This window comes from Sorex fumeus, unplaced genomic scaffold (genome assembly GCF_029834395.1).
Source record: "Sorex fumeus unplaced genomic scaffold, SorFum_2.1 ptg000020l, whole genome shotgun sequence".
NCBI classification, from domain to species: Eukaryota; Metazoa; Chordata; class Mammalia; order Eulipotyphla; family Soricidae; genus Sorex; species Sorex fumeus.
The window spans coordinates 4,014,544-4,037,389 of NW_026606077.1; the positions used below are offsets into that span (position 1 = coordinate 4,014,544).

The 22,846-nt window shown below is 41.6% G+C and overlaps 1 protein-coding gene across 1 annotated transcript in view; it reads left to right on the forward strand.

Annotated features, from left to right (window-relative positions):
* Positions 1-478: 478 nt before the first annotated feature.
* MYPN (myopalladin) overlaps positions 479-22,846 on the forward strand; it is a 90,075-nt gene continuing 67,707 nt past the window's right edge. Inside the window, exons 1-2 of the mRNA XM_056113402.1 lie at positions 479-623; positions 11,353-12,252. Of these exons, the coding sequence (XP_055969377.1) occupies positions 11,354-12,252 (899 nt within the window). The 5' untranslated portion in view covers positions 479-623; position 11,353. The remainder of the gene's footprint in view (positions 624-11,352; positions 12,253-22,846) is intronic.

Below are 22,846 nucleotides of genomic sequence, written 5' to 3' on the forward strand. Positions count from 1 at the left end.
TCTCAGTTTTAAGCCTTCAGATTTATATTGATTTCCATGGCCAAATTTCCTAAAATATTACTGATTAAAAGAGACATTTCTCATGAGCTGAAATTAAGGTTTATGAAAATCACTAATTTTGATATATTTTTAAAAGAACACCAGTCTAGTTGACATATGGATGGGTTACAACAACACTTAGTATCAGTCCCAAATATCATTAAAAACCAACAACTTGGTCATTTAATGTTAAGTGAAATTCTATAGGTAGGAAAAAACAGATCGGTGTGCCACTGACCATAGGTGCTATCCTGCGATGGAATCCTTGCCTTCGTTTTCTCCTGTCCAATCAGGTGGAATGTTTCATGGGCACATGGTTTATACAGCTCAAAATAACTTGGGACCTGTGAGCTGACAAATGCTCTTGCTCCAGTGGTGACAGGTTGTCCAGCTTCTTCCAGCCATCTTCACTGAAACTAAGGTTAACTCCTCACTCCCTATGCACGGCTCCGCTCTCTCTCCAAAGGCGTGAAAGCTTTTCCTTTTTCTCTTCTGCTGTCAACTGAACGTTTTCCTTCAAAAGTTATCACCACAGTGGAGTGCCAGAGTTGGAATCCTCATCTGGGTCAACTAAAAAAAGAAAGGTAATATCCATTTTTAAGTTCTCAAGTGTGTTTTGATAACAGGGCACTGACAATGGGGAAAAGGGGTGTTGAGGGAACTTAAAAACTGTGGAGAGAGAACTTGGGATGACTTTCTAATTGTGTATGCTGGCACGCAAAATCAGGTGAGAAAATCAAGTTTTCAACATAGAAAGCGTTCGGAGTGAATTGATGTGAGTGACTCACGGAAATCACAGCCTAATTGGATCCTCAGGAAAATATCTCAGTAGAGGAAGTCAGGGCATGTATTTACTCTTGGCATTTTCCACACATTCATTTATAAAACATTGGTGTTTGTAAAGAGAATGCGTGTGCGATGCCCAGTTCCTTTTGAAAGGAAATAAGATCTAAAATAATATGACTCCATAGTTAAAGACTTTCGTTTTAATTTTTTTTTAATCATGTAAAAGGATATGCTTGCTATATTTAGTGTTGGGAGATCTGCTCCCTGGATTAATGTACACAACAGCTGCAGAAAGTCTTGCTCAAAGGACACTGCTCTTTCTTTCTTTCTTTCCTCCTTCTCTCTCTCTCTCTCACTCTCTAACACATTCTCTCTCTCTCTTTCTCTCAGTTTCTCGATCTCTCTTGGTTTCTCTCTCTCTCTGTCTTTCTCCTTTTTCAGCTACATTCAGAGAGACATTTGATGGCCAGTGGCAAGTGTTTGGCCTACTACAACTCCAACGACACTATTAGCAGTGTTTAGATCCACTTCTCAAATGATATTTTTTAAAACCTATATGCAAAGAGAAAAAAATATGAATTTCCATTCAGTGAACTTTAGACTATTGGGAATTAGAAATGTCACTTTTATATTAATAGTTGTTTTATTTATATTTATTAAAGATATTAGCATCAGTTTGAAAGAAACAAAGGAACTATCTAGTCTTTCTCAAAAAGAAAACTTTGTTTCACATTATTTATTCATTTATTTCACATTACTGGGATTATAATTGTTCACATTATGAATATGTAATTAGTAAAGATAAATTTTACAAGCTCTAAAAAGTTTGGCATAGAATTTTTTGTTTTATTGTCATAAATTTTAATCTCTCCTTAAGACTTAATAATCAGTACACAAAAAAATACATAATCCTTTTTAAAGAGTGAGAACACCTATACTTACAGCTATGATAAGCAGACTTTTAAAAAGAGAAATTAAGCCACGCCATCTAGTACATGATTTGACCAGCAAAATATTTGAAATAATGGTCATCCCAAGAAATATGGAATATAGTGGCACTATGCTTACGTTGTCAAAGAAAAAATTTAATCATAATAATTGTATAATATATGGTATGTGTGATATTATAATAATGAACTAAAAAATAGACATTTTCACAATTCTGGAAATTTGTTTTTTCCCACTTATAGACTATGACTTACAATAATGCCTTGCAATCCCAGAGTTTCATAGATATATAATTTAGACTACAGACTAATGTGTTTTTCTGACTCAACACACTTTACAAGGTACACACTCAGTGGAATGAACTGAGACCCACAATTCAGGAACACAAGAGGCCTGAGGAACTTCTTATCCAGACAGGGTTTTGAAATTCAGAAAGATGCTTTTTCTAATTTATTTTTTAAGAAATGAGACAGCAAATAAATCGGGTTTATGGTGAAAAAAATCTTTGATGACATAAAGTTAGTATAGAAAAATGTTTTCAATGGCTTTCCCCCCTCCAAAAAACTTCAAAAGTTAATTTCTATATAAAATAGGTAAAATAGGAGTAATTAAACCCTCTCACTAACCTGAAAATCTGTAATACGAGTGAAACTACTAACTAACCTCAGATTAATTTCCTTCATTGACATGAGACAATATCTAACTATAACAAAATGCAATTTTCTTGACACCGTCCCTCTCCTAAAAAATGGTATTAATTTCTTAAATGTCTGTGGCACTTCATATTTGACAACACTTTTTAAAACCTCAGGGCGTTACATTTTCTGTTGAAAAAGAACTGCCCAGGTACAGACAGAATGGTCTGTTAGGCAATGTAAGAATCTAATAGCATTTGGGGTTATGCTCAAAGATTGGTGTGACCATTTACCTGCTGTCGCCAAAGAGTTCTTCAAGCTCATGTAAAAGACGAGTCATCTTAAAAAGCTCTGTACAAGTGACTCACTACATAGAACCTTTACTTTGAGGAACAATGCTCAAAGAGTTCTAGAACAGCAAGGTTAACAGAGGTCCTAGAGGGATGGTGGGGGTTGGGGGTGAGGGGACAAAGTGCCTCCAGCTCTTTTGTCCATCAAGTGAACCAGTTCTGCAACTCAGAAACTGAAGCAGACTTGAAGGACAGAATAGTATGTCGATACAAAATCACTGTCATCACTGTCCTCCCGTTGTTCATCGATTTGCTCGAGCGGGCCCAGTAACGTCTCCATTGGAGACTTTGTTGTTACTGTGTTTGGCATATCGAATACATCACGGGTGGCTTGCCAGGCTCTGCCGTGCGGGCGAGATACTCTCGGTAGCTTGCCGGGCTCTCTGAGAGGGGCGGAGGAATCGAACTCGGGTCGGCCGTGTTGGCTGTGTGCAAGGCAAATGCCCTACCGCTGTGCTATCGCTCCAGCCCGATACAAAATAATACACTGAATTTCCTTCTCCGGATTGTCATTGAAGCATGCAAAAATAAAAACAAATAATGATATGTTCAACTAGCATCAATGGGAATGCATCGATAAATTTATATAGAGATCAAAGACTGATACACTTACACCTAAAAAATAATGTTGAACCATTTAAAATAGTTATCTGGGGCTCCACTCAGCAGTGCTGGGAGCTGCTTCTAGCCACACCCTATGAGCACTGTGCCTTAAAGTGCTCGAGAGTGCTTTCCCACTAACCGTTCAAGCTAGAACTAGGCCTCATGATTCTGGTGCGTTTTGGGCACTCGCTCCTCTCCTAATCTAGCAAATTGTATTATGTCAGTTAGGGGGAAAATTTTTATTTGATTGTGTTTGGTTTGGGTTTTGGTCCACACCCGCCAGTGTTCAGGGCTTACTCCTGGCTCAGGGATCACTCCCGGAAAGGCTCAGAGGACCATGTGGGTTAACAGGATCAAATCCACCACTACTGAAAACAAATGAATGCCTTACCATCTGTACTATCTCTTCAATCCCAGGGAAGAAATATTTTTTCAAATCCTTCATCATCCTGAAAAACAGGCACAATCTTAAGAAACTGGAGAAACATATAAATGTCCATTGTTACTATTTTCTTTCTTTCTTTTTTTTCAAACCACACCCACTAGTGCTCAGGGTTTGCTTCTGCTCTGCTGCCCTCAGGGGTCACTCCAAGCAGACTTGGGGGTTCATATCAGGGGTGGGGGATTGAACGTGGAACTTCTGCATATAAGACAGGTGCCGAACATGCTGTACTGCCTCCTCAGCTCCCATGTCCATTTTTTCTTGTTTAAATCTTAGTTTTAAACAAAGTAACAAAATATTTTCATTGAAAATATATTTGGGGGGGGCTGGAGTGGTAGCACAGTGAGTGGTGCTTTTGCCTTGCATGCGGCCGACCTGGGTTCAATTCCCAGCATCCCATATGGTCCCCTGAGCATCACCAGGAGAAATTCCTCAGTGCATGAGCCAGGAGTAACTCCTGTGTACCGCTGAGTGTGACCCAAAAAGCAAAAATAAAATATATTTTATATAAATCTTTTATTTATTTATTTAATTATTAAAACAAAATCTATTCGTACAAAATAAAATAACTGGGGATTGACAATGTTTTCTCCTGTGGAATTTTCTATATGAAAGTTCAGTTCACCATGGATGTGAGATCTTGAGTGATGACAAAACTTCCCATAATTATGATTTTTGTGACAACCACCAAACCTTTTTTCTGATTCTAGATTTGCTAGGTCTTCTTGTTTGCGTTCCTATTGGTCATCCCACACAGAAGAGCCTGGAAAGCTCCCCGTGCTGTATTCTATATGCCAAAAACAGTAACTATAGCAGGTCTCATTCCCCTGACCCTGAAAGAACCTCCAAACATTGGGAAAGAAGACTAAGGAGAGGCTGATGAAATCTCAGGGTTGGGACGAATGTAGAGGTTACTGGCACCCACTCAAGTAAATCGATGAACAAAGGGGATGACAGTGATACAGTGATACAGTGATTGGTCATAAAATGTATTTTTGTACCTTTTTTTCTTCTCAAATTAAATATTAACTTTGGGCTCTGGTCTCAATATCCTTTACCAGTTTCATTTCTCCCACTTCAAATAAATCTTTACCTTCTTTCCTACCTTCTTTGCCATTTTTATTGAAAACAGTAACACATTAAAAGAACATTTTAATGTTCATAGTTGGTCTATTACCTAAAAATAATTTCATTCCTTTAATTGCTGCACTTTAAGAAATGTTATTAAGGGCCAAGAGATAGAAGAGGGACTAGTGTCATGCTAATCACCTGACTTGTCCCTAACACCACATTCTAATTCCTAATTCCCCAGCATCTCCCGGTGTAGCCCTGGAGGCCCCCAGCACCATCAGGGGTCCCCCACTTCCTACCGGAGCAGCAGCATATCCTTGGGCCCTTGCACTGAACAACTGTCCCTGATCTGCTTGGCCAGGAATTGCCAAGAGGGCACCTTGAACTCCTGAACACAATATTCAGGAGAGGGTGTCCCTGACCCCCAAAGAGATGTTCCTAATAAAACAGGCTCCCACTTATTTACGTGCCTATCAGCTCGCTTCTATGTCTCTTTACTTCAATGTTCTCTTCTAATGCATGCATTTGCATTTTGTTTGTTTTGATTTATATTTTTCTCTTTTAAACTGAAAGGGGAATTAAAATAATTGGACTTACATTGTTCCTATATTGTCACTGACATTTCCATATATTTCCATGTTTCCATAATTCCTCTTCAACAATAACACTCATTTAAGATACTAATACCATTCATATCAAAAATAGACCAGGAAAAAAAATCAGGATGGGAATAACACTAATGGGATGGTTATTGCAAACAACGAACCATGATTTTACCCTAAAATGCACTTTATCTGCATCCAAATCTTTAAAAGGTTGTCTGAACTCAATACTTCAGATTTAGCTTTTATATACTGAGATTTGGCTCTGAATGCATCGCGAGTTTCCCTCAAATGTGTTTCGATTATTCTCTTGTGTACCATCACAGTATACAAAAGCTAAAACAAACAGGACAACATCAGCCTTACAGAGAAGGAACAGGGCCAGAGCCACAGTACAGTGGGTAGAGCACTTGCCTTGCATGAACCCACCCAGGGACCCCAGATGGTCCCTCGACCCCCATCAGGAGTAATTCCAGAGTGTAGAGTCTGAAGTAACCACTGATCTTTGCCAGGTTTGTTCCAAAAAGAAGAAACAAACAAACGAACAAACCAACCAAACCAGAAGAAGAACAGGGCCAGGAGACAGCTCAGAGGGCTGGAGCACAGGCTTTGCATCCAGGAGGCCCAGGTCCATCAGAAAAGAACTACAGTGGACTTGTTTCGTGCTCTACATTCACTTGTAAAGTGCTTTCGAAAATGGACCAATCAAGTTAACAAGGCAGTTCTGAACTCGGTTGGCCATGTTGGCTGCTTGCAAGGCAAACTCCCTGCCCACTGTGCTACCGCTCCAGCCGGCTTCGAGGCTAATCCCAGTTTAATGTTCGGTGAATCATGTGGCTCCAGGGCTGGAGCCTGGGTCTCCTGCATGCAACGCTTGCATTGAGTCCATCTCAGCCTTCAAAAGGCTACATTGATTTCCCACTTGCATATTTAATAAAATGCCTCGTCCTTTCCATGGGCTACAAGATTTTACACGATCTGGCCTTCTGTTTTTCTGATTTCTTTTCCTTCCATTTTTTCCACCCACTTCCTGGCACACTGGACCTGATTCAAATACTGAAGCATTCATCTCCTCAGGCTATGACACCAACTTCTTCCTTAGGCCTGACATTCTTCCTCCCCACCTTCAAATGACCCTAAGGCTCGCTTCTCCACTGCTTTGAAAACTGCCGACCTTCCTTGTTTAAATAAAACAAAACAAAAACAAATGAGCAGTAAAGCCATGAGCTCTCATCCTCTGTCATTCTCTAGCCATTGCCCTACTTTCTTTTCTTCTTAATATGTTTGTTTCCCATCTGAATAGCCTTGGCTTCTTAAGGGCAGGGACTTGGGATTTTGTTTACTGCTAGATCCACAGTGCTTTGAGCAGTGCCTGGGTCATATTAGATGCTCATTAAATGTTCTTAGGTGGAAAAATGAAAGCTAGGTTATCTATAATAGTACTTGAGGTGTTTTTTAGAGTACCAGTGTTTTAAAACAGCATTTAAAAATTCATTCTAGAAAGGAAAAATGATACTTCTATTTCCTATTTGGTGAACTCTCCAGTTTAACTCTTTTCATATGTGGATAATCTGAGATAGAACTATTATTATGCTAACTGATAAATGAAAATGATTTATCATTTATCTCGCTTAATTTAGGAGTATTAATTAGGAGCGAGGGCTGGAGCGATAGCATAGCGGTAGGGCGTTTGCCTTGCTTGCAGCCAGCCTGGCTGAGCCGGGTTCAATTCCTCCGCCCCTCTGGGAGAGCCCGGCAAGCTACCGAGAGTATCTTGCCCACATGAAAAAGCCTGGCAAGCTCCCCGTGATGTATTCGATATACCAAACACAGTGACAACAAGTCTCAAAATGGAGACGCTACTGGGCCTGCTTGAGCAAATTGGGAGACAGAGATAGTACAGTCAATAGGGCATTTGCCTTGCTTACAATCGACCTGAATTCAGACCCCAACATCCCACACGGTTCCCCAGGCGCTGCCAGGAGTAATTCTGGAGTGCAGAGTCAGGAATAGCCCCTGAGCTTTTCCAGGTATGCTGCTCCCCACATGGTCTCCTGAGCCCACCAGGTGGAAGCACAGAGCCAGAAGCCCTAAGCAGAGCTGGGTGTGCCTCCTTGCTCCCCCCAAAACTGAAAGTTTAATTCCACTTATTTTATCTAATATGAATAAATGTTCATTTTAATGTTCCCTTAAAAGGCAGAATAGGGGCCGGAGCAATAGCACAGCGGGAAGGGCATTTGCCTTGCATGCAGCCAACCCAGGTTCGATTTCCAGCATCCCGTATGGTCCCCTGAGCACCGCGAGGGGTGATACCTGAGTGCAGAACCAGGAGTAACCCCTGTGCATTGCCAGGTGTGACCCAAAAAGCAAAAAAAAAAAAAGGCAGAACAATAGTACAACAGGTCAGGTAAGGTCAGGCGTTTACCTTGAGCACCACCAGACATGACCCCAAAACTAAAAAAATTAAAAATAAAGTACCTGAAAGTTACTACAACTTCTATCACTTGATATTTTTTCTTTGTGTCTGTGTTTTTACTAAACTTGGTATCTATCGGTCTGTCCTACATTACCTCAAAATTTAAAAGAATGGATAAGCAAGGGAAACTTTAGCAGGAAATTCTAAGGAACAAAATAGTCAAGATATGTGGCCAGTCACCTTCTATGTGGTCTGTGTGTCCAGTGAAGATGCTGGACAGAACAGAGTGGGGTAGAAAGAAGACTAACTTGGCAAGCTTAGTGTGTTCTTATAGCACGTGCTGTATTTGGAGGCAAACACTGAGAACTTTGGGCACACTTTGGAGAAATGCCAAACCCAAAGAAAAGAAGAAATTTAAGTAATGTCTCAGCTAGGGACTGAAGACCATTTAGGATTTAGACCAGAAAGGTAATGAGAGAATCTGGGGACAGGAGCAACTTGCGCAAAGAGACTGTATGCATAGACCCAAAAGCAACGAGTGTACCCACAAGACTTCGAGTATTCCAGTAAAATATTGATATGATCAATTGACTACAAATATTTGAGTTCAATCTCTCTTCAATACTTGCCCTTGGATCATGTCAAGTTACTGCATCTACTTCTTTTTTTCCCTTCTTGTTTTTTTTCTTTTTGGGGGGGCCATGTGCTGGGGCCCCCTCCTTTCTCATTGCTGGGGGTCACTCCCAGCAGTGCATGGGGGACCACACAGTCCTGGTAGAACCTGGGCCTCCTGCAGGAAAAGCATGTGCTCCAGCCCTTTGAACTATCTCTTCAGTACCCCACGTCTATTTCTTACCATGGTATGTATCTATAGTTACATAACAATAACAACAACATCATAAATAATAATAATAGTAGCTACTGCCACTTATTGAGTGTTTACTAAATGCCAAACACTTTTCATCTTCACCTCAACTTATGAAATGGCTACTGTTACTATCCTAATTTTACTGATGATTAAACTGAGATTTGTAGAGGTTGAATAACTTTTTCTAGTTTATACAGAAAGAACGTGTCCGAAATGGGATTCGAATAAAATCTAGCTCACTCTATTCAGTAATAAATCCTACTTTATTTTGAATACTTGCAAATATAGTTAAGATAATAATTTCTCACGATGTTATGCATCAGAACAGGCACGCATTCAGATCTGAATTGACTGTTCTTTAAAAAGAAAAAATAGTTGCAGTGATTATTATAAATTTTTTCTATTCTATTATAAATATAAACTTTTGAAAGTTCATCAACATTAATGACATTTTTACCTAAGTTTTTTTTCTTTTTTACTAACATGAGTTGATTCTAGTGGCTAGCCCTCAGGGTTTTGTAGTTGTAATACTAACTGCCCCGGAAAATATATATTATCCAGGTTTTACAAGAGGTATTCAAAACTCAAGGAAGACAAATAATTTTCTCAAAGTCATGTAACTGCTAAGAGGTGAAACCAAAAATCGAAACCAGATCTATCTGCTTCCAAAGACAAAATTCATCCCATGTTGCCTCAAGTGGCAACAGTCTTAAAATAGTTACAGGTTACATTAAAACACAATATACAGTTATGCTCAACTAATAGAAGATCACTCTGATTTATAAGCATTCAATTTTCCCCCTCACATTTTAGTATGGGCTGGAGCGATAGCACAGCGGGTAGGGCGTTCGCCTTACAAGCGGCCAACATGGCCGACCCGAGTTCGATTCCTCCGCCCCTCTCGGAGAGCCCGGCAAGCTACCGAGAGTATTCGATATGCCAGACACAGTAACAACAAAGTCTCCAATGGAGACGTTACTGGGCCCGCTCGAGCAAATCGACGATCAACGGGAGGGCCTTTACCTTACCTTACCTTACATTTTAGTATATATAGAAATTTAGAGAGCCTAATAAAATAGTTTACAAATGGAAAGCATTTTCGAGTGTGGTTTTGTACCTTATTTCATATATCTTTAACCGTTCTACATAGCTAACACACAAGTAAGAAAAGTTTAGGGGCTGGAGCACAGCGGGTAGGGCGTTTGCCTTGCATGCAGCCAACATGGCCAACACAGGTTCGATTCCCAGCATCCCATATGGTCCCCCGAGCATCGCCGGGTGTGACCCAAAATGAAAAAAAAAAGTTTAAATTGAGGTATTAATTACATTTTCATATGCTCTTTTGTAATTCATTTAATTTTTGCAAAATTTTTAAATATCCACATAGCTAAGCATATGTGGGTATTAACTGATTTCCTATATTGGTCATGGTTCCAATGGTTTAATATTGTGAGAAATACTTTGTAAATAAGTCTTTGTACCCATCCAACACCTTTCAATTAATCTTTTTTTAAAGTCACAGTAGACTTCACTCAAGTGGCTCCAGAAGGGATAATCTCAGCTTACAGTGGGTTATTCTTTTAGCCACCTTTTAAGGTGACTGCCTACTTGGCTAAATTAGATAATTTTGTGTAGCGCTTCAAAAGTATGAGAAGTCAGTCAGTTCACTGGAATGTGGTATGTGTGAGACTCTAAAGGGAAGAAGAGGAATAAACTTAAATAAGTTTGTTGTACACATTTAAAGCCAGAAGAGGCTTAAGAGAAAATCACTTTTCCCCCAAAAGTGATTAATTTCCTGTCCACCTTTCCAACACAAGGCCAACACAAAGTAATCGAGAAATAGAAATAGCCTTTATTTCATTGACAATCTCTTGCTGATCAGTGGTAGCTTGGAGTAGAGTGTAGAGAAAGTGAAGGGTAACAGAAATGTGATTAATTAGAGCAACTTTAAAAGATGAATACCAATCTATTGCTTACAAGCTTGCTTTCTAGTAAGTGTGTGAATGAATAATGGATATACTATTAATCATCTAATTGATTTCATTACTAAAATCTCTAGTTCTGGGGGCTTTGAAGTACAATTATTGTACTATTTGTTAAGCCTTTAAAACTTATTTATTTTGGGGGGCCCAGAGGGATGGTACAGCCAGTAGTGTGCTTGCCTTGCATGTCGATGACTCTGGGTTGGATCCCCGGCACCCCATATGGTCCCCTGAGTGCCACCAGAGTGCAGAGCCAGGAGTAAATCCTGAGCACTGCTGGGTGAGGTCCCTCAAATAAAAATAAATTCGTTTTCTTAAAATAAAATCATTTTTAAAAACTTATTTTAAAGATTGATGTATATTGTTTTGATAATTAAAACCGCCCATAAGAAATGGATGAAATCATAAGTATGCATGTTGTTCCCTTCAATTTCAGGGAAATCACCTTCATTTCTTCTTTAGTTTACAATTTGTGAATAATGTGTAAGCTTTTGAAGTTCGTAAACATATCCAGAGTAGGCAACTTTTTAAAATTTGAGCTTTCATTTGCTATAATAAGCTAGACTTATTCTCTGGACATGATCCAAACTTTGTATCACTTTGTTCACAGTATGCAAGACGACAACATAGAAACTTCTACGTCCATCTCTCAGCTCCTAAGAGAGAGCTATTTAGCTGAAACCAGACATCGGGGGAACAATGAGAGAAGTCGGGCTGAACCGTCCTCCAATCCTTTCCATTTCGGGAGTCCTTCAGGAGCTGCCGAAGCTGGAGGCGGCCAAGATGACCTTCCTGATCTTTCAGCCTTTTTGAGCCAAGAAGAGTTAGATGAAAGTGTCAATCTGGCGAGACTGGCTATCAATCATGACCCTTTGGAGAGAGCAGATGAAGCTTCAGCCCGAAAACGTCTTTCTGATCAGATGAAACACTCATCGAAACCAAGCTTTGAGCCTAACTTCTGCCAGGACAGCCCTCGCAGCCCTGCTGACTCTAGAGAGAGCCACCCAGAGGCGAAGAAGCCACAGTATAGTTCTGAAAGTCAGTCCAAAAAAGTATTCTTAAACAAGGCTGCCGATTTCATCGAAGAGCTCTCCTCCCTCTTCAAAGCCCACAGCTCCAAGAGGATTAGACCTCGGGCCTGCAAAAACCACAAGAGTAAACTGGAATCTCAAAACAAAGGTATGCAGGAAAACAGCTCCAGTTTCTCAGCTCTGTCCGAAAGGCGAGAACGATCTTCTGTTCCCATCGCTATCCCTACAGATACCAGGGATAATGAAGTAAATCACGCCCTTGAGCAGAGGGAAGCCAGGAGGCGTGAAGCTGAGCAGGCTGCCAGTGAGGCAGCCGGTGGGGACACCACACCAGGGTCTTCACCTTCATCTCTGTACTATGAAGAACCTTTAGGGCAACCTCCCCGATTTACACAAAAGTTACGGAGCAGAGAAGTTCCAGAAGGAAGCAGAGTACAGCTGGACTGCATAGTGGTAGGAATTCCGCCACCTCAAGTAAGGTAAAAATGACTCCAAAGTAAAATTTGATAACTGCCTCCTACCTGCCACGGTCCTCCTAGGTTTATCTTTTAAGTATGTAGTTTCGATGATTACACATTTTCTTTGAGAAAAACAAATTTAAGGTATTATTTCTTAATTTCTTGTGGTACATGGCCCCAGGTGGATTCCCAGGATATTCCAAAGAGATCAGGAGTGAAAATTGCCAAAATAGAAGGCCACTGCAGGAACCTAGGGCATCAACTTGTAGAGCCAGTTGGGCTGGGGGGTAGGAGGCAGTGGGGAGGGGGTGGTCACAGGCAGGAAATAAAGTCAGAGGGGATTACAGCCACACAAGTTTGAGAAACACAGATTTAAAGCAATACTGGGCAATGGAAATATGCTATTAGCCATAAATGCAATTTAAAATTTTCTAGTAGCCCCATTTTAAAAGACTACTGAGTGAAGATGGTGGAGAGATAACAGGAGGTAAGGTGCTTGTCTTGCAAGACGTCCCCGCGTGGTGTGTCTACCAGCTGCCTGGTGACCAACCCTGGTTTGACCCTCAGCATCACATACGGTTCCCCACAGCATCAGGAATGGTGCAAAGAGCCAGGAGTAATCCCCAAACATCACCAGGTGTGACCCCCACTCCCTACCTCCCACATACTCAGTGAATATTGGGGGAAATAAATTATAATGCATAATATTTAGCTAATATACTTAAATGCATTATTATTTCAACAGATAATATATATAAAGTTACAACAGTAACAACAAAGTCTCATGATGGAGACGTTACTGGGCCCGCTCAAGAAAATCGATGAACAACGGGAGGACAGTGACAGTGACAGTGACAAATATTTTACACTATTTTTTAAACTATAGGGTTAAAGACTAGAACTTCAAAATCTACTGTGATTTCTATACTCACATTACATCTCAACTTTAGATGCTAAAATTTGCTAAGAAATAATTCACATTTATATTTTATAAAAAAGGTAAAGGTAAAGGCCCTCCCGTTGATCGTCGATTTGCCCGAGCGGGCCCAGTAACGTCTCCATTGGAGACTTTGTTGTTACTGTGTCTGGCATATCAAATACTCTCGGTAGCTTGCCGGGCTCTCCGAGAGGGGCGGAGGAATCGAACTCGGGTCGGCCATGTTGGCCGCTTGTAAGGCGAACGCCCTACCCGCTGTGCTATCGCTCCAGCCCTGATATATAGAGTGGAAAAAAGTAGTCTGATACCTAAATCATAGCACTGCACCGTAGCACTGTCCTCCCATTATTCATCAATTTGCTCGAGCGGGACCAGTAACATCTACAGTGTGAGACTTTGTTGTTACTCGATTTGCTCGAGCGGGCCCAGTAACATCTCCATTGGAGACTTTGTTGTTACTGTGTCTGGCATATCGAATACTCTCGGTAGCTTGCCGGGCTCTCTGAGAGGGGCGGAGGAATCGAACTCGGGTCGGTCATGTTGGCTGCGTGCAAGGCAAACGCCCTACCGCTGTGCTATCGCTCCAGCCCACCCAAGATGTACCAAGTATAAAAGTTTTACAACTAAACTGAATATCCCATAAAGTGATATTTCAGCTGACACGTAAAAGATGACCAGGTAAAGTGGGGTGAGGGTGGGAGGGGAGGGGAAAGTGTGAGGGAAAAGCAAACCTGAAGGCTGGAGGCCCCAAGGCATTTGCTGAGTTTAAAGAAGTGAAGGAAATGACAGCACCATTCTCAGAGAGAAGGAGATGGTTTAAGAGCAGATGGTTTGGGTTTGAGAGACTACTAGGACAGAGTGTCTGCACCATCTGGGACATCAGTGACTGCAAATTCGTAGTTTCCATCATGGACTTGCTGTATCTGGATCTCTAGGGGTAAGGTCGGACAATTGTCTTTTAACCGGTTCTGCTTTTATTGTTTGGTTGGTTGGTTTGGGACCCATTCATGGCTCATTGCCTGGGGACCCTGTGGGGCCAGGGATCAAACTCAGGGCTCTTGCAAGCAAAGAATGAACTCCAGCCCTGTGAGCTTTTCCCCCCTGCCCCCCAAATTTAGTATGTTTCTGTGATAAGGTCCTTTTGAAGTTTCTTCAAAGACATCTGAACCCAGAGGGACCCTGTTTCAGCTCTGTTCCTTCACCTAGGTGTTGTACTCTTCATTTAAGAACCTGTTCCTTAGTCTTGACTCCAACAGAATGACCCTTGGAGACTCTTAGACTCAGCTCATTCTTGTAGGTAGGTCCCTGATGTGTGATCTCTTTTGAGATGAGAAAAATGGGTTGATTTTAGTGGTGTCCACTTGGCACATAGAAAAATCCACATTTTTACCTCGGGAACAATGGAAAATGTAGGCTACTTCCCCCCAAAATCCTTTATCCTTGTTCTTCCCTCTTGCTTAATGCCAAATAGCATCTCACTTTAAAGAATTTCTTTTGGTAAGGATAGGCCGGGAAGCAAAGAGAATTCACCCAAAGCACTGGAGGTCATTTGCATGCTAGAGGCCCTGAGTTCAATACCCAATACTCAGAGCCCCGCCCTGAACACTACTGGCTGTAGCCACAGTGACCCCTGAGACTGGTAATGTCCCCATTGCTTTTCTGGAGATCGCACCGAGTGGGTATCTGGGCTAATCACAACTTTGTGCTCCGGAGTGGGCCCTGGCAGTATGCAGGGAGGGTTTATGGCTTAGGGGATTTGACCCAGGATCAGCGGAATGCAAAGCAAGTACCTTAACTCAAATACTACCTATCTCTATACCACTTTCAAAAATGTTTTGAGAAAAGATTTGGGCACAAACCTCCTGTCCTCACAAAATTCCAGAAGTACAAATCACTCTCACTAAGGAGTTTGACAAAAGCTTGCCTGACTTGCCTGCCAACCCTACCAACCTATTTTGTTTGGCTTTGTTTGGGTTTTTGGGCCACACCCAGTGGATCTCAAGGGTTATCCCATGTTCTGTGCCAAGGCAAGTGCTTTAAGTCTCAAACTAGCTCTCTCTGGCTTCCTACCAACCTTGGGCCAAAGAGATCGTGTGTGGGCAGGACATTGCTTTGTACAAAACAGACCTGTGTTCAATCTCTGGTACCCACTGTGGTCCCCAAGCCTCACCAGAAATGATTGTTGAGTGCAGAGCTCAGTGTCAGCCACACAGCTAGGTGTGGCTCCCCAAAATAAGTAAAAAATAAGATTTCAGCCTTTTCATATATACTATGAAGGTAAACAAAGGTCACAGGCTGAATTTTCTGAACTGTTTTTTTTTGGGGGGGAAGGGGTTGGTGTTATGGATTTTTTAAAATAATCATGAGATACAGTTACAAAGTTGTTCATGATAGAATTTCAGTCATACAACGTTCCATCATCCATCCCTTCAACAGTGTTCATTTTCTATCCCCAGTTTCCCTCCTGCCCCATTCTCTACAGCATGTCTCTATGACAGGCAGTTTTCTTCTTTCTCTCTCTCTTTCATTCTCTTTCTCTCTCTTTCCTTTAGGGCATTATGGTTTGCAATACAGGTATTGAAAGGTTATCAGATTTTTCCCTTTACCAACTCTCAGCACTCAGTTTTTATCCAACGTGATCATTTCCAACCACCTTTGGCTGAACTGTTTTTAAAGCACATTTTGAAAAGATGCTGAAGAAGTTTATAAATGTGCATATATATGGTATAAGAACAATAGCACAAATATCTGTGTGCTTGCGTCATCATTATTTTGGTTTGGTTTGGTTTGGTTTGGTTTAGGCCATATCCAGCGATACTCAGGGGTACTCTTGGCTCTGCACTCAGGAATTACTCCTAGCAGTGCTTATGTGACCACATGGGATGCCAGATATCTAACCTGGGTCGGTCTCATGCAAGGGCAAGTGCCTTACCCACTGTACTATCTTACCGGCCCCAACATTACCATTATTTTTGTTTTATATCTTCTCGATCCTATTCCAGCCTACCAGAAATAACCACTGGCTCAAAGCTTTGGGTTTTTATTTTTAGTGAATATTTATTAACAACTTTTCTGGGTTATTTTACAATATATCCTTTATGTCTCTAAACAATACTGGTACTTAAACATTTACAGGTGAAATGACACAAAATCCTATAATGATGTTAAAATAGTTCAAGGTGGGAAGAAAGGAGGATCTGAAAGAAACATGTTCACCATGATTGTTCATAATCATGATGTGTGCATGAGAGTTCGTGATTTTGTCTCTATACTTGGCAGTTTCCATGATGAAAAATTACTATTTTTATTAATATTAGTGAGGTCGGAGCGATAGCACAGCCAGTAGGGCATTTGCCTTGCATGCGGCCTACCCAGGTTTGATTCCTCCACCCCTCTTGGAGAGCCCGGCGAGCTACCAAGAGTATCTCACCCGCATGGCAGAGCCTGGCAAGCTACTCTTGATGTATTCGATATGCCAAAAACAGTAACAACAGGTCTCACAATGGAGACATTACTGGTGCCCGCTCGAGCAAACTGATGAACAAAGGGAGGACAGTGCAGTTCTACTAATATTAGTGAATTTTACAGATTTAAAAATTGTTGCAGATGGAATTTTAATTCTTCTGCTACTTGAATTTTCTCCATACAAAGAATATTTATAATGTCTTATGTTTCTATGAATGCCTCCTTTTTATCGGTGGACTTCTGTGTGCCACTTAAAGACCTTTGGTCAAAGGCAGGTTGCAGAGACAGGAGTGGTCCCGATACAAGAAACTGTTCTCTCTACCATACAGCCGAGGTGTAGAGTGGGCTATGCCAGCGAGGCTTATGCAAGTCCACTTTATAACGTTCACAGAATGCTAAATCATTCCACAATGCATTTCTCAGGACACATCCTACTGCCAAACAGTGCAAAAGTGGATAGTATTTTATTCTAAGACAAGAGGATTTTATTATTGATGTACATTTGGGTTGATTTTCTTTCTAAGTATGAGTATACTTCTACAAGAATTTTAAAATATTCTCCTGGTATGTTCCGTGCATGAGTATATAAGGAACAGAATTGCTGAGAGACTAAACCTATAACTTCGGACTGGAGAGACAGTGCAGGGCTTAGGCCATTTGGATGAGCCTGGTTCAGTTCCCCAGCACCACAGATGGTCCGCCAAACTCTCTCTGATCACAGAGCCAAGAGTAATCCTGAAGCACAGACAGATGTGATACAAAAACAAAAACAAAAAATGCAAACCAAAACAAAGCCAAAACTAAACCAAAACCAAAAATAACTGCAACTTTATCTCATATGAAATTATTTTCCAAAGGACTTGTTTCAGCCTACATTGGCATAAACTCTGTATAAAAGTTCTAATTGTTCTATATTATCACAAATATGAATAGTATTAGACATTAGACTTTTTCGTTTTGGGCAACTTGATGGGTATAAATTGCTATTATTTTTGTTTCTGTACTCACTAATGAGGATAAAAACTTTTTAAAAATTTCATTGACCGCTCAGTTTCATTTTACATAAGGATCAATTTGTATATTTCATTTTTCTTTTATTGTTTTTTAAGAACTTTTATGGGTCATACCTGGCGATGCACAGGGCTTACTCCTGGCTCATACACTCAGGAATTACTCCTGGCAGTGCTCCGGGGACCATATGGGATGCTGGGAATTGAATCCGGGTCGGCGGCGTGCAAGGCAAACACCCTACCCGCTGTGCTATCACTCCAGCCCCTGTTTTTTAAGACTTTTAAAAATATGATTAGGGTTGGGGAGATTGCTGAAAGAGATAGTGATCTTCTTTGCATGCCACAGTCTGAATTCAGACACTAGCATACAACACTGTCCTCAAATGGGCCAGAAGTATAGGACAGCCAAGAGGGCATTTGCCTTGCATGCAGTTGACCCAGGTTCAATCCCTGGCATGGTCCTTTGAGCACTGCCAAGAGTAATTCCTGAGTGCAGAGTCAAGAGTAACCCTGAAGACTGCTGGGTGTAGCTCCAAAAGGAAAAAAATAAAGAACAATCTTTTCAGGACACTGTTTGGAGCAATCTCTGAGCACTGAGCTAGAGTAGTTCCTGAGCACTGCCAGGCATGGTGCACCCATATATATATATGTATATATGTATGCATATATACATATATATAATCTTGTACCAATCTTAAGACATAAACAGTATAAAAAACATCCTTTCTTGGGACTGAGAAGATGCTCAGAGAATTAAGAAGCATGCTCTCCATAGCAGAGCCCAAGTTTCAATCCCTGGCACTGCATGGTCCCCCCAAGCATTGTCAGGACCAACCCCCAAGCACTGAGTCGGGAGTAGCTCCCAAGTACAGCTGAGTGTGGCCCAAAAATGAAAAGAAGGAAGGAAGGAAGGAAGGAAGGAAGGAAGGAAGGAAGGAAGGAGGGAGGGAGGGAGGGAGGGAGGGAGGGAGGGAGGAAGGAAGGAAGAGATTTCTTTTTTTTCTTTTTTTTTTATAATTTATTTCTTTATTGAATCACTGTGGGAAAAGTTACAGAGCTTTCAGGTTTAGGTCTCAGTCATGTAAGTATCAAACACATTTCCCTTTACCAATACTTATTTTTAACCGGGAACCCCAATAGAACCCCACCTCCCACCCCTCCCAAATCCCGTGAGGCAGATGAGTTCTAGTTAATACTCTATCTACTTTGACTAGATACATTGTTTCGATAGAAGGTGCACAATTATTGTTTAGAGTTTACGACCCCCCCCAATAAGACATGGTGAAACAGTGTTGTGAAATGATTTGCTTTCTACAGCTGGGTTTGGATTTCTGCTGTTTTACTTATTAACCCTGGAAGTATATCTATTAAAAGTTAGATAGTTAAGAGATTGGTTTCTGTGCTCTGGAGTCGTGGCCGTGCCGGAGAGCCGCTCGTGGGGGGCAGCTGGTGACCTCGGTCGGGCATGAAGGACGGCCCAGAACGCCCCCCCTTCCCATGAGGCCCCTGCCGCCCCCCGCCCCCGGCTCAAACCTGCTGTCCACAAGGCTCCCGTGCGGCCACCATCTTTCTTTCCAGAGAGGATTGGGCGAATGGAGCAACACCCTTTCCCCTCCGGGCAGGCATGCTGGCGCGGTTTAACACATAGTCCATTTGCTTTTCTGCTCCAAGCGGGTGGTTCTCTGTGCTAAGTCCTTGTGCCTCCGGGGCCGTGGCCATGCCGGAGAGCCGCTCGTGGGGGGCAGCTGGTGACCTCGGTCGGGCGTGAAGGACGGCCCAGAAGGCCCCCGGAAGAGATTTCTTAATTTGATTTGTCTTCCTCTTTCCCAGGACTTCATTTATAATTTGATTTCCTCTCCTTCCCGTCCTTTTTGTTGTGATAACCAAGAAGAGCAAAAATGCCAGAACGCGGTCCTCACACATTTAGTTGTGGTGTTTGCCAGGACTAGCACATGACAGAGCAGTCCTCCCACACCCTGCCATGGCACAGTCTGAGAGTTGCCCCTTTTGTTGTGGAACTAAAGCACAGTCTGGTGGCCGAGTTCACTGTCGGGCACTATGACGCCCATCCACATGCTTGCCAGGGGTTCCACTTCCTGGCCACGGTGCTCATGCATCTTCAAGTGGTGCTCATGAGATCTTGCACCCCTTTAGTTGTGATACTCATACACAGCTGGTATATGATGAGAAACCACACAAAACACTCAGGGTTACTACCTGCACGGCAATCAGGTTATAGAGCAGAGCTTCTAACACTACACTTCACACATGAGGCATCACCAGGGATTGAACTCATTACCTTTACACTTGCAAGGTAAGCAGCTAAGCCACTAAGCTATTCCCTGTACACACACACACACACACACACACACACACACACACATATTTGGGGGCTGCATTCAGCAGAGTTCAGGGACTATTTCTGTCTCTGTGCTCAGGAATGACCCCTTGTGGTGCTGGAAATCTGAAGCAGGCCACAACTGACAGGGCACATACAAGGCAAGTGTCTTCTTTCCTGTACTATCTCTCCTGCCCTGACTTTGGTTTTTGTAGCTTGTGTTTAATTTTAGTATTTTTTTCTGGTCTCATAAATCTATTCTTGTATAGTGTCTTCTAAAACTGTTACTATATTGTCTTTCCTATTCAGGTTTTTTTTTTTGAAGGGGGGGGTTGTTTTGTTTTGTGTGCCACATCTGACAATGCTCAGGGGTTTATCCTGGCTCTGCACTCAGGAATTACTCCTGGAGGAGCTCAGGGAACCAGATGGGATGTCAGGGATTAAACCTGAGTTGGCCGCATGCAAGGCAAACACCCTATCCCTTGTATGACTCTGGTCCCATATTTAAGTTTTTAATCCATTTAAAGTTGGCTTTGTATGGTACTACATGGAAAGTATCATGTTAAGCGAAATGACTCAGAAAGGGATAGACATAGAAAGATTGCATTCATCTGGGGAACATAAAGTAACAAAATAGGAGACTAACACCCAAGAATAGCCGAGATTAGTACCAGGAATTTTACTCCATGTCTTGGAGGCCAGCCACACATGCTAGGGGAAACGGGAGCTCAGATAGAGAAGGGAGCACCAAATAAAGGGTATTGGGAGGATTCTCCCAGGATAGGAGAAGCATGCTGAAAGTAGACTATAGACCAAATATGATTGCCACCCACTGCCTCTTTTGCAAACCACAACACCCAATAGGAGAGAGAACAAAAGGGAATGCCCTGCCACAGAGGCAGGGAGGGATGGGGGGGTGGGGGTGGGAGGGATACTGGGATCCGTGGTGGTGGGAAATGGGCAGTGGTGGAGGGATGAGTATTTGATCATTGTGTAATTGAAACCCAAGCACAAAAATTTGTAAGTTTACAACTGTACCTCACGGTGTCACACTAATAAAAATTAAAATAAAATAAAATAATAATAATAACAAAAATAAAGTTGGCTTTGTATATAGCATAAAGCAGAGAACCTGTTACAATATTTTTCCAGTTTATTGAAAAGTCGGCCCTCCCGTTGATCATCGATTTGCTCAAGCGGGCCCAGTAACATCTCCATTGGAGACTTTGTTGTTACTGTGTTTGGCATATCGAATACGTCACGGGGAGCTTGCCAGGCTCTGCCGTGCGGGCGAGATATTTTCCTCACTGATCTCTAATGTCAGCTCCACCACAAATAAAAAGTCTAGAATCTGGAACAGCAACAGAGGTATTGAAGCACATTCCTTGCATGAAACTGGCCACAGTTTGATCCCCAATACCACGTGGTCTCCTGAGTAGAGCTAGAAGTGACCTCCAGACACAGGGAGGGAGGGGAGCCTGAGACTGGCATGTGTGTCTGAAAGCTCTCTCTCCCACAAAATACCATAAATATTTGAGCCTTGCTTTGTACTCTCTATTCTTTTTTGTGCCTTAATTATATAACTAGAGTTTTTTTCCTGCTTATTTCCCACTTATTCATTGTAAGGACTTTTAGCTCTTGGCCTTTTGCTCTGTACTATAAATTTCACAATTATTTTCTCAAATTTCACCTTTACAAAAATTTATCAAGATTTCTGGGTATGCTTAATATAGAATTTGACATCTTTTAAATAACAGGGCTTTATGTTCAGAATCAATATTAATTTCTACCTCTATTTAGATATTTTTATATGACTTCTGAAAAATATTGGCAATATTTTTCTCTGATTGCTACCAAATCGTTGGTTAAATTTATTCATAAGTACACCCTTTGATGTTATTATGAATGATAACTTCATTTTGGAAAAATATTTCTGTGTTCGTGGCATACGAAAATGCTGATGAGGGGCAGGAAAGGGTTCAGCAGGAAGTGCTCTGCACAAAGTTGACCTGCTTTCTATTTCTGGAACCACATATAGTCCCCCAAGCACTGCCAGGACTGACCTCTGACCACAGAACCAGAGTAAGCCTTGAATACTTTTGGATGTGCCCACCCCCAAAAAGCAAATGTGATAATAATTTTCTTTTCTTTTCTTTTGGGGGGTGTATTTTGGGGGAGAGGGCACACCTGGCAGTGTTCAAGACCTACCCCTAGCTCTGTGCTCAGGGATCACTACTGGCAGGCTTGGAGGACTGTATGGGGTGCTTGGGGATTGAACCATGGTCGACTGCATGCAAGGAAAGCCCCCTACTTGCTATATTTTTTCTCTGGCCCTAGATGTGGTCATCTTGGCTATGGTGTTTCTTCTCTAGTAAGCGAGAGAAGTGTTCAGCATATAAAATCTAAAAATTAGTACATAATTACAAATTATATATAGGTTTTTGGAAGGGAACAAGCAGGGTATATTAGGTCAGTGAATAATAAGAGGTGGAACAGGGACATTGGAAGGTTGGGGCATGGTTAAAGAAAGGATCTGACTAATCATTCTTTTAATGAGCATTATTACTGGTGAGTCAGAGAAACACATCTAAATTACATTTAGAGTCATTACTGTGCTAAAACTTTGAGTCACAATATTTATTCACGCCATGTTTTAGATAAAACAGGAGCCTAACAACAGAATGGTGGTATGGTTCCCAAAAGTCAGTTGAATCTGAAAAAATTTCTTTAGTTTCATCCCCAAATTTAGTGGCTAGCCAAATAAGCAGAACAAGCAAGCTATCTTTGCTGTGGGAAAAGTAAGTCCTTCTTTTTTATGTGAACCTGCCCTATTTCCCCAGATTACTGACTCGTTTCCATTGTGCC